Source organism: Mus pahari, chromosome 18, assembly GCF_900095145.1.
Source record: "Mus pahari chromosome 18, PAHARI_EIJ_v1.1, whole genome shotgun sequence".
NCBI lineage: Eukaryota > Metazoa > Chordata > Mammalia > Rodentia > Muridae > Mus > Mus pahari.
In genome coordinates, this window is record NC_034607.1 from 10,278,821 (window position 1) to 10,291,996 (window position 13,176).

Below are 13,176 nucleotides of genomic sequence, written 5' to 3' on the forward strand. Positions count from 1 at the left end.
TGCACAGGAGACTATTTCTACATTCACACTCTCTTCCAGAAGTTGCCGTGGGGTCATGGTGGGTTTTGTTTCTTTGGTTGGTTGGTTGGTTGGTTGGTTGATTGGTTGGTTGGTTGGTTTTTGGTTTTTCCAGACAGGGTTTCTCTGTGTAGCCCTGGCTGTCCTGGAACTCACTCTGTAGACCAGGCTGGCCTCGAACTCGGAAATCCGCCTGCCTCTGCCTCCCGTGTGCTGGGATTAAAGGCGTGCGCCACCACGCCCAGCTAGGGTCATGGTGTTTTATCACAGTGACAAATGATAACTAATACCAATGCTGAACAGAAAACATGATTGCATTTGCGACTAAAAGAGAACTGATAGGTGCACAGACTTAGCATCCTCGAACTTTTCTGTATAGAGCTATACAAATAGAGCTGGTAGGTAAGATGCAGGGAATGCTCATAATCTTAATTATCCTTTAGTCACAGTCACTTGTCATTAGTCATTGAGGTTCCTTTCTAGATAGTCACCATGAATACTGAATTAGTACTGAGCTACTGTTCTAGAGGAATTCAGGTCCTCTGGAAAAGCACCCGGACCTCTGAACCACATCACACTCTCTCCAGTACCTGCAGAGTAAATATTTGCGGCTTTCCTGCTCTTGGTCTCTGTGTCATCTACTTCAACAATCAATGTTATCATGAAAGCAACGAAAGACAAAAGGGAAGTGAGTAGGCATTGCCACGTTCTGATAAAACTTGTGGTATGTCTACTTGGCTCGTGGGTCAGCATGGGCTCTAAGCTTCAGAGTTAAGTGATGAAGCCACTGAAGTGCTTCTAGAAGAACTTCCAAAGCACAGTGCTCATAGAACGGAAAGGGGTCGTGACCCCACATAGGGATGCACCCTTGCAGTTTCAGTACTTGGGAGGGAGAATCAAGAGAACAGCCCTGAGTTCCAGGACAACCTGGGCTACATAGTACATTGAAGTTTCAAGTGAAATAGCAAAAGTGTGTCTCAAAGGAAAAAAGAAAAGGAGATCAGGGAGACAAAATAGTATTGAAAGGTATTACAGTGTTGAAATCAGTAAAAATGGAAAAGCAATTCATAGAGAATGAAGGAGTACCACCATGTTTATAACCTGGACAGCTCTAGGTATAACTCCACTTCCTGGCAAAGGAAGTAAGTAGGTTTGTATTTTTTTTTCTCAACATCTACCCAGGATACTTATTTTGGTGAGTATATAAACTAGAATAGTACTTAATTTCTTCATCCTCTGGTTAGAGATGGTGCCATGATGCTGTTGCCGATGTGTAGTGGGGCAACATGTTGCACAACAGTTAATGTTTAAATACCTAGCAATCGTTAGCTTCCTTTCTGCCCCCCCCTTCCCTTCCCAAGACCACATTTCTATAGATAGATGGGCCAGTGGACTTAAACCTGACCCTGGAGACTACAATGACCCAAAATGTCTGGGTCAAGCCACATGATATCACAATGTTAGTAATGATAATGTTCTCATTCCTCTACTTCAGGAGTGTAACCAGTCTTGCCACTGTCAAATCACTCTGTGTTGCTTTGCCAGAGCTCACAGCTCTGGCAAAAAAATGTACAAATGTGTCTTGTATATTTAAGAACCCTGAATATACTCTCAAAGGAACGAACGGTGTACTCTTGTCTTGTTTTGAGTTTAACAAACTTACTTCCCTTTTAAGTTCCTAAATGGAAATGTGTCCACTGTTTTAGAGCATGTATGAATATTTGTCGATTTGTTTGAATGGTTATATGAGGAAAGAAATTCTATCAATGCTGGTAAACACAGAGAATGTATGAGACATTATTATTGCATTAGAAAGCCTGAGGCTCTGGAGATGTGCTTGCAACTTTCATCTCCCTCTTTTTTCTTGCCCCATTTCCAAAGGAATGAAGACTATTGTGTAGTTATACATACCTTGTCTTGGTCTAAACTCATGCTTCTGTAGAGAGATTTGAAATTTATCTCCGTCCTGAAAAATATGAAGTCCCAGAACAATGTACTGTGAGATGTTCTCTCTCAGCATAACTTAGAGGTTCCATGTAAACGGAAAGAAGAAAGGCGTTCAAGACTAGGAAGGAACTGTGGCAATTGTGTGACACTTCTGAGGGACGTTGCTAGGGAGGACACAGGTGAGGACACACTAGTCCCTAATAATGGCTAACCTGGAAATCACTTGAGCTGGGAAGGTCAAGTTAGTGGGTAGGGTATATCTCTTGTAGTTTTTAAGGAACCCGAGAGAACACGGAAATGGCAATTACATTATCAAGTCTCTGCCCATCTTTACTGCATGGATGGAGCACAGCTAAGGAGAAATTCCAGGTACTATGAATACATCCTTAGAGGGATGAAAGGAATAAAAACGTAGAATGTTCCTTGGGTTACAATAATAATCAAATCATGAACCTTTTATACAATAAAGTATAAGTATTACCTTGAAGTATAAACTTGGGTATGATTAAAAAAAATTACAGATGATAAAGCAAACCATCTCCCAGAGCCAGCAAGACCTAAAGTAAGATCTGAATCTAAATTGTTCTGCTGACAGCTTAGATCTTTCTCCTCTGGGCAGCTGCCTGGATGTGATCCCTGTGACTTGCCAAGTGGTAGCCACACTGAACTGCTGCCTCCTGGACCCCTTCTTGTCCCCTCTGTCTCCTCTCAACCTTTGCTGTAGCTGGTTTGGTTTTGTTTCGTTTTGTTGAAACTTCTCTTGAAAATTACTATCAACAAAAGGAAAGTTATGATCAAATGAGAATGCATTTCAATTGGCACATTAGGTATCTAGACATCTAAGGAAACTGAGAGATTTCTCTTGGGATCACACAGGGAGAGATCAAACTTACTTTTCTGTGAGTCTTGGATTTGGAATGAGAGCACTCTGTTGTCAGGAAAAACACTAAACAGCAAACCATGGCAACCCAGGGCTTCATTTTTCACACATGGGGATCTTAACCTGCAACGGAAAAGGAAGAAGGTCGATGCAGCTGAGGGTGACAAACTCACTTGGACTACTTGGCACACAGCGTGGTGAGCCACTTTCTAAATGCACCAGAGAACTATCCAGAGACTACCCCATCCGGGGGTCCATCCCATCATCAGCCACCAAACCGAGATACCAATGCACATGCCAGCAAGATTCTCCTGAAGGGACCCTGATATAGCAGCTTCTTGTGAGGCTATGCCAGTGCCTGGCAAACACAGAAGTGGATGCTCACAGTCAGCTACTGGATGGAACACAGGGCCCCCAATGGAGGAGCTAGAGGAAGTACCCAAGGACCTGAAGGGGGCTGCAACCCTGTAGGTGGAACAACAATATGAACTAACCAGTACCCCCTGANCTCGNGTCTCTAGCTGCATATGTAGCAGAAGATGGCCTAATCGGCCATCATTGGGAAGAGAGGCCCCTTGGTCTTGCAAACTTTATATGACCCAGCACAGGAGAAGGCCAGGGCCAAGTAGTGGGAGTGGGTAGGTAGGGGAGCATGGGGGGGGGGGTATAGGGAACTTTCGGGATAGCATTTGAAATGTAAATAAAGAAAATAATAATAATTTAAAAAAAGAACTAATAAATAAATAAATAAATAAATAAATAAATAAATAAATAAATAAATGCACCAGAGAGACACACCGGTGTGGCCAGAGTCCTGGGGAACAGGAAAGTCAACTGAGAAAATTACTCCATCGGGTTGGCCAATGGACAGGTCTGTGGGTGTTTTCATGATTGGTGATTGATATAAGAGCTCCCAGGCCACTGTGAATGGTTCCACCCCTGGGAAGATCCCATGTTTGTATAAGGAAGCAGGCTGAGTGAGCCACTGAGAGCAAGCCAGAAATCAACGTTCCTCCACGGCCACTGCTTCATTTCCTCTTCTTGTCTTTCATCCCTGTCCAAGCTTCCCTTCGTGGCGGTCCGTGGTTGGGAAGTGAAAGGCAGATAAACCTTCCCCTCCTCTTGTTGCTTTTGTCCAGAACATTTATCAAAACAATAGAAAGCAAACTAGGGCACAGGTGAAAGCAGCCTCCCTTATGGGAGAGGTCACCCCAACTTGCGATCTCAACAAGGGCATGGCGGGGTACCAGGGAGCGAGCGGCGCGGTCCCTGACTCTTGCCTGCTTATGGGTCCCCTTCTCCTAACTGGGCCGCCACCTTGCCTGGCCTCGCTAGAAGCAGATGTTCCTAGTCCTGCAGTGACAGGATGCGCAAGGGTGGGGTGAGACCCAGAAAACCTCCCCATTCTCAGAGGAGAAAGGGTGGGGATGAGGGAGGGGCTTGAGAGGGGGTGGGGGTGCGGCAACTGGGATGTAAAGTCAATCAATCAATCAATAAGTAAATGGAAAAACCTTCTCTCATGCAATGGTCTTTCTACTGCAGCAGACAATAAAAGCATCCAGAAAAAAAAAAAATGCATGCTCAGCAAAGCTCCAGTCCCTGTTACTTACTAAACAGATTTCTTTCTTTCTTCCTTTCTTCCTTCCTTCCTTCCTTCCTTTCTTCCTTTCTTTCTTTCCTTTTTCTTTCCTTTTTTTTTTCTTTTTTCATATAACTGTAATAATGAACATATTGGGTAACGTGTACAACAACGTGTAGTTTTTGCTGATGCAGTAGTATTAGTGATTTTTTTTTTTTACTCTTCTCTCATATTACATCCTGACCACAGTCCTTCCACCATGACCATCCCTGCTCTTCCCCAGAATCACAGCCCCACTGCCTCCCCTCTGCAAAGAGCTGGACTCCCAGGGACATCAATCAAACAGCCCAACAAGCTACAATAAAATCATCACACGAAGGCTAGGCCAGGCAACCCAGTAAGAGAAAAAATGTTCTCACAAGTAGGCAAAAAGACTCAGGGACAATCCCTGCGCTCACTGTTAGGTTTTTACACCAACCTATTCAGCCATAACATACATGCTCTATTCAGTTATACAGCACTGTATGGGTGGGTGGTGTCAAGGTTGTGAATTACTCAAATTTTTATATAAACAGTTTCTTTAACACTGAGTATTGTAGTAGCTCCTTTTGTGTAAAGTATTAAGAATGCAGGGGCTGATGGTTTTGGAAATATGAAGGACAGTACAAGAATACAGCTTGCAAGGACTTTATCTGGGAAAAAATAGTATCATATGAGTAGAGAAGGTCTTATATCCTGCATTTAAATAGTAGGAACAAAAGAAGATGGACTGTCAATAAAAGTAAATAATACAACCATCCAGAGACTGCCCCACTGGGGATCCATCCCATAAACAACCACCAAACCCAGACGCTATGGCAGATACCAACAAGAGCCTGCTGACAGGAACCTGATATAGCTGTCTCCTGAGAGGCTCTGCCAGTGCCTGACAAATACAGAAGTGGATGCTCACAGTCATCCATTAGATGGAGCACAGGGTCGCCAATAAAAGAGCTAGAGAAAGTACCCAAGGAGCTGAAGGGGTTTGCAGCCCCCTAGGAGGAACAACAATATGAACTAACCAGTAACCCCAGAGCTCCCTGGGACTAAACCACCAATCAAAGAAAACACATGGTGGGACTCATGGCTCTAGCTACATATGTAGCAGAGCATGGCCTAGTCAGTCATCAATGGGAGGAGAGGCCCTAGGTCCTGTGAAGGATCTATGTCCTAGTATAGGGGAATGCCTGGGCCAGGAAGCAAGAGTTGGTGGGTTGGGGAGCAGGGGGAGGGGGAGAGGATAGGGGATTTTCGGAGGGGAAACTAGGAAAGGGGTAACATTTGAAATGTAAATAAAGAAAATATCTAATTTTCTTTATTTACATTTCAAATGTTACCTGCTTGTGGACGTTGTACATCGTGGTGCGCACTAGGCTCCGCACCACGATGTACAACGTCCACAAGCAGTACTGCTTTTAATATTCTTTCTTTGTTTTGTGCATTTGGCGTTTTGACTATTATGTGACTGGAGAAATTTCTTTTCTGGTACAGTCTATTTGGAGTTCTGTTGGCTTCTTTTATGTTTATGGGCATCTCTTTCTTGAGGTTAGGGAAGTTTTCTTCTATAATTTTTTTTGAAGATATTTACTGGCCCTTTAAGTTGGGAATCTTCACTCTCTTCTATACATATTATCCTTAGATTTGGTCTTCTCATTATGTCCTNGACTTCCTGGATGTTTTGNGTTANGAGCTTTTTGCGTTTTGCATTTTCTNNGACTGTTGTGTCAATGTTTTCTATGGTATCATCTGCACCCGAGATTCTCTCTTCTATCTCTTGTATTCTGTTGGTGATGCTTGCATCTATCACTCCTGTTCTCTTTCCTAGGTTTTCATCTCCAGGGTTGTCTCCTTTTGTGACTTCTTTATTGTTTCTAGTTCCATTTTTAGATACTGGATGGTTTTGTTCAATTACTTCACCTGTTTGATTGTGTTTTCCTGTAATACTTTAAGGGATTTTTGTGTTTTCTCTTTAAGGGCCTTTCCCTGTTTACCTGTGTTCTCCTGTAGTTTTTTAAGGGAGTTATTTATGTCCTTCTTAAAGTCCTTTATCATCATCATGAGATATGACTTTAAATCAGAGTCTTGCTTTTCTGGTGTGTTGGGGTATCCAGCTCTCACTGTGGTGAGAGAACTGGGTTCTGATGATGCCAATTAGCCTTGGTTTCTGTTGCTTATGTTTCTTGCCCTGGCCTCTTGCCTTCTGGTTATCTCTGGTGTTCGGTGGTGTCTTAGTTAGGGTTTTGGTGCTGTGAGCAGACACCGTGACCAAGGCAAGTCTTATAAAAAACCAACATTTACTTGGGGCTGGCTTACAGGTTCAGAGGTTCGGTCCGTTATCATCAAGGTGGGAGCGTGGCAGTATCCAGGCAGGCATGGCACAGGCAGAGCTGAGAGTTCTAAGTCTTCATCCAAAGGCTGCTAGTAGAAGACTAACTTCCAGGCAACTAGGGTGAGGATCTTATGCCCACACCCACAATGACACACCTACTCCAACCAGGTCACAACTATTCCAACAAGGCCATACCTCCATATGGTGCCACTCCCTGGTCCAAGAATATACAAACCATCACAGGTGGTATTACTGTCTCTGACTGTGGCTTGTCCCTCCTGCAAGCCTGTGTGTCAGTACTCCTGGGAGACCAGTTCTCTCCATGAGGAATTTGGGTATGGAGAGCTGTGGCACAGAGTCACCTCCAGAGTGCAGACAGAACCTGGGAGGATTCTGTCCCTCGATGTTCCTTGGTTCCTGTGTCCTGATGGCTCTGGGCAGGTCCCTCTTAGGCTAGGAATTTGAGCTCAAGTGGTGGTCTTACCTGTGCTCACAGGTTTGTCAACACTCCTGGGAGACCAGCTCTCTCCCGGTGGTATTTGGGTATGGAGGGCTGTGGCATAGGGTCAGCTCCGGGCACAGATGGAAGCCAGAAGTATCCTCTCCCTCCACAGATTTCTTTAAAGCAGTATTTATCAAATTTTCTATGGAGTCTGGGAAGATGGCTTAGTCACACCTGTAATCCCCTACCACCAGAAGGCTTATAAGCCAGTCAGTCTAGCAAATCAGCCACACACAGGGGGGGGGGAGGGAGAAGGGAAAAGAGAGGGAGAGAGAGGAGGAGAGAGGGAGAAAGGGAGAGAGGGGGAGAGAGGGAAAGAGGGAAAGAGGGAAAGAGAGAGAGAGAAAGAGAGAGAGAGAGAGAGAGAGAGAGAGAGAGATCCAACTACTGTACACAAGACCTCTAGTCGCTTGGAGAGATATAACTTGAGGTAAATTAGAGTACAGATTTATCTGCTACTAGATCAAGTGCTAGGATTCTCTCTAATCAGTGAATAAGCTACTGTACAGACAGACTGAAAGCCCCAGCAATTCGTTATCTCTTCTGTGGCCATGTCTGAATTTCTTGCCTTTTCCTTAGCAATCTTTTAAAGTCATATCCTCAACAAAGTGCCATCGCAGCTTTGAAGTTTTATCATAACACTTTCATGAGGCAATTTAGATGCCTTACTTTCAGAAATTTGTCCTTATAATTTTTCTCTTGGAGGTGCAGACACAGAAGAGCAAAACCAGCCTGGTAGACGGATTTGGGAGACAGAGCTGGGTTCCATTTCCCCATCTTCTATTTATAAGCTGACCTTACCTAGCCTGTTTTCCCATTCATTTTTTTTTTTAAGGTAGCATAGATTCATCCTACCAACCATCATTTAGCCTATTTGCCAGAATCTGTACCAGACATGAGAGAGTAAACATAAAAGACTCTATATGCATTAGTTACCTTTCTGTTGTTATTATAAAACCTAATGGCCAAGGCAACAGAAAAAAGAATTTAGTTGGGCTTACAGCTTCATAGGGATAAGTCTATCATGGCAGAGAGGTGTGGCAACAAGCATCTAGCATTGGAATAGGAACAGGAAGCTGGAATCTCACACCTCAATTGCAAGCATGAAGCATAGAGTTAACCGGAAGCAGGGTTCCTACAAATACTCAAAACCAGTGACATACTTCTACTATCAAGGCCACACCTACCTAAACCGTCCTAAACCATGCCACTAACAGAGGACTAAGTGTTCAAATGTTGTAGCCAATGGGGATAGGAGAGACATTCTCATTCAAACTACTTTACTGGCTGTTCTTTCCCTAAAGGATGATGTAAGAACTACAGTCAAGACAAGACAAGAGTAAGATCACGAACATACTGCAAGGCTGAGTAGAACCAAGTTCTTGGCAAATATTGGAGCCTTATGCTCTGCTGCAACTCTGATCCATTGGTGCTCATGAGGCAGTCTGTAGCCTGGGAACTGACAAACCCCAGTAATCTGGTCTCAAACTCAAACCACTGCAGCCTGTGGAGACTGAGCCCAACACAGATTTAGGAATCCTGGGAGCCATCGATGGAAAGAAATCTCAGGTACTTACAGACAGGATTCCATATTCTTGGAATTTAAAATTCCAAATCAGGAAAAGGGGAAAGAAAGTACTTTGGCTTATAACATCATCTTGAAAAGTAAGTCTGACTCTGTGTGATGAAAACTTTAAGACTTTGAAGAAAGAAATTGAAGAAGAGATCAGAAGGTCCCCCAAGCTCATGGATTGGCAGAATTCAAATTGTAAAAAATGGCCATCCTACCAAAAGGAATCTACAGAGACAGTGGAATTCCCATCCAAACACTAACACAGTTCTTCACAGATCTAGAAAAGACAATTTTCAGCTTCATATGAAAACACACACACACACACACACACACACACACACACACAGGAAAAAAAACCAGGAGAGTTAAAACAATCCTAAATAACAATAGAACAGTGGGAGGGATCGACATCCCCAATTTTGAGTTACACTGCAGTGTGTCATAAAAACAGCATGGGATTGGCACAAAAACAGACACAACTATCAGTGGAATTGAATTGAAGACCCAGACACACCTATGGATACCTGATTTTTTTATATATATGTAAAGAAGACAGGAATAGATAATGAGGGGGAAAAGACAGCATCTTCAGCAGATAATGTTGGTCAAACTGAATGTCTGCATGTAGATGAATCCAAAAAGATCCATACCTATCACCCTTCACAAAACTCAACTCCAACTGGATCAACGACACAACGTAAAACCATATACTGAACCTGATAGAAGAGAAAACGGGGAACAGCCTTGATCTCGTTGTCACAGGATATGACTTTCTAAAAGGAATACTGCTAGCATGGGCACTAAGATCAATTGGACTTAATGAGACTGAAAAGCTTCTGCATGGTGAAGGACACTGTCATTCAGACAAGGTAGCAGCCTACAAACCAGGAAAGGATATTTTTACCAACTACACATCCAATAAGGGAGTGGGTGTGTGCATGTGCAATATGGGTTCGAAATATATAAAGAACTCAAGAGATTACATAGGAAAACAACCCAATTAAAAATGGGGAATGGCTAAAAAACAGAGAATTCTCAAATGAGGAAATTCAAGTGGCTGAGAAACAATTTAAGAAATGTTTTCCTTAGCTCTCAGAGAAATGCAGGTCAAAACTACTTTGCAATTTCATCTTACACCCATTAGCATGGCTAATATCAGTAAAAGCAAGTGACAGCTCATGCTGGCAAGAATGTGGAGTAAAGAGAACACTCATCCATTGTTGATGGAACTGAAAACTTAACCGACCACTATGGAAATCAGTGTGGTGGTTCCTCAGGAAGATGGGAATCGATCTACTTCAAGATCCAGCTATACCACTCTTGGGCAAATACTCAGAGGATGTTTCATCCTACCAGAGACAATGACAATGACAGCTCAACCATGTTCATTACTGCTCAATTCATAATTGCCAGAAATTGAAAAAAAAAACTAGATAGATAATTTGCACAATAGACTATTACTCAGCCATTAAAAAGAATGAAATCATGAAATTCACAGGTAAATAGAACTAGAAAAAATTATCCTGAGTAAACTATCTTAAACTCAGAAAGACAAATATTTTATGCATTACCCTATCTGTGAATATTAACTGCTAAGTCAATAATAAACAAACCACAATCTATAGAACTTGAGAGGCTAGGTATAGAATAAGAAACTAGGGTGGACAGATAAATCTTAGCAAAGGGAAATAGAATAGATAGTTATGGATGGATGTGGAGATGATAGAAAGGCGAAGAGGAGATTTGGAAGGAAAAAGGGAATGACAAAGAAAATATGGAGAGAGACAACTAAAATGAAGGGTCAATTGAAGGCTAGTGTGGAAACCTATTACAGTTGAAGCATCCTAAAGTCGATAAAGATATGCAGGTGACCTAAATGAAGTCACCAAATAACTGGGGAGACAGAGCCCCAGCTTGACATCTTTTGTCACCAAATAAAGCTTCCAGGACTGGCATTGGGTTACATCTCATTGTATTGTTGGCCAAAGGGGTCCCATGGGAGTCTTCAAACAACCCAGGTTGTTGCCAAGACTATAGGTTGCTGTCCACAAACTGACAGCAAGTCCCACTGCTGAAGACAACACCTACACAACTCACTGAGCATGGAGAAGTAGAGCTGCCGTCTACCTACAATCTTTACCCCTACAACAGGATAGTGTCCTTGGTACAGGAAGACTGTATATGCTTCATGCTATCAAAGGAGAAACATAAACACCAGCCCAGCTATAAACAAGGCTGTCCTGCCTGCAAGATCTGCTAGGGCATGGGGGCCACAAAGCTTGTGGAAGTAACCAACCAATCTTTGATTTGACTTGAGGCCCATGCCGCAAGATGGAATCATAGCCAACATGTCTTGGGGGACCAAGAACCTGAGACTAGAAAGCCCAGGAACCTAGGGTAAAATTAAATGCTACAGTTCTTAAAACAATAACAATAATAAAAAAAATTAAATTAAAAAGTAGCAGTAAAATGACTTCTAATGACATTCTGATACACTCATAGATCAGCGTCTTGCTCTTCAGAGGAGCTTTCTCCTGCAGCTACGGGAACCAATACAGAGACGCACAGACCGACGTAATGCAAAGAGTGAAAGACCATGTAACCCTCAGCCCTAAAGAGAATCTCTCCATTAAGATACAGAGTGGATGGAGAATACCAAGAAAACAAGGCCTTCTAAATCAACGTGTCCAGAGCTCATATGGACTCACGGCGACTGAGGCGGCACGCACAGCCTGAGATACTTGCAAGGCTCTGTGCCAGGTGCTCTGTATATACGTCATGACTTCCAGCTTAGTGTTCTTAATGGACTCCGAGTGTGTGAACAAGAGGGCGTCTGATTCTCATGCCTTCTCATGGGCTCCTTTCATCCCATTGATTCATTTTGTCCAATTCCAATGTGTTGGGGCTCTTTTTTTTTTTAACCTTATTATATTTGATTTTGTCTTTTATTTTATTTTCATAAAAAGCCTTAGAAGCCTATTTATTTTCTACTAGGAGACAGAGAGGAGATGGATCTGGATGGGACGGAAGGTGCGGAAGAACTGAGAAGAATAGAGAGGGCAGAAACCATAATCAGGATACATTATATGAGGAAAATAAACTACTCCCAATAAGAGGAAAAAACTAAAATAAAGTCTGAGCGGGGAAAGAGAAGCAGGAGGAACGGCAGCAGGGGAGTACCGATGTATCTGCAAGGGCACTGGTATTGGATGTACAGGATTCATGTGCAGAATTCTCGAGCTTAAAATGTGGATGGAAAAAAAGTCCCAGAATCTGATTGGTGCATGGTGTGCTGAGCAACGCCAGGGTAGATGTGGTGGTAATGTCAACCACATAGAAGCAAAATCCCTGAAGACCATGTCTCAGTCATCCCAAAGTGCCCACACATTGCACAGACACACCTCTGACTTTCAGCCTTTATTACCACGACACAAAGAAACAGCGTACATTAGGAGTCAGTATGCATGTACAAATATAAATATGTCTACAGATTTCTAATACAAAGCTGAAAAAATAGTATTTTGGTTTAAACATTTTATATAAAAACATTTCTACACACACATATGCATACATACACACACATGCATGCACACGCGTGCTGCCATGTACCCTGATATATCCACTATTATTATTTTGTGGGCTACTTTAGTCTACTGGGCATCGTCTCAAGCACCGGTTGTGACACACTATAGCAAATTCAAAGGCTTCTAGCACATTACCTTCTGTCAGGTAAAAGAAGATAGTTCTGCGTCTGTCAGGTTGATTGCCACTGTCAAGGTTTCCTTACACTGACATGGTCATTTTTAATCCTTCCTCTTTACTCTTCCTTGTGGCTATTCTGAAATCTCCCTCCCAGGGTATGTGTATCAGAGATAAAAGATACTCTCACTCAGGACCAAATGTGTAGAACAAATTCTGAAGATTAAACAAAGTCTCTTCCAGTAGGAAAAAAAAAGAATGAGAAATGTGCAAATAGGTGAAATGCTCAAAGAAGCATTTGCTGATCGCAGCGCTGGCATCTGAGGCATCAAGACAAGGGCTGCTTTCCCTCTCTGTATAGGAACTTTGCTGAAAGCTAACGATGCTTGCTAGGCATGGTGGGGTACACCTGCATTCCTGATACAGGGGCTGCTGAAGCAGGGGGATTGTGAGTTTGAGGCTATTCTGGGTTATGTGGGACAATCCTGTCAATGGAAGAAAGGAAGGAGGGAGAGAGAAAGACACAGGAAAAGAATAAGTGATAAGAATGAAAGAGGAGGATGGAGGAGTAAATAAAGGGAGGGAAGGAGGGAGAGAAAGAATGAGGAAG

At 42.8% G+C, this 13,176-nt stretch overlaps 1 protein-coding gene across 4 annotated transcripts in view; it reads right to left on the reverse strand.

Annotated features, from left to right (window-relative positions):
- Adgrf4 (adhesion G protein-coupled receptor F4) overlaps positions 1-13,176 on the reverse strand; it is a 35,899-nt gene that overhangs the window by 16,681 nt on the left and 6,042 nt on the right. For all 4 annotated transcript variants that reach the window (XM_021218236.1, XM_021218237.1, XM_021218233.1 and 1 more), the window contains exons 2-3: positions 2,859-2,968; positions 1,930-1,984 (exon numbers count right to left, since the gene is read on the reverse strand). In XM_021218236.1, the coding sequence (XP_021073895.1) occupies positions 1,930-1,984; positions 2,859-2,945 (142 nt within the window). In that variant the 5' untranslated portion in view covers positions 2,946-2,968. The remainder of the gene's footprint in view (positions 1-1,929; positions 1,985-2,858; positions 2,969-13,176) is intronic.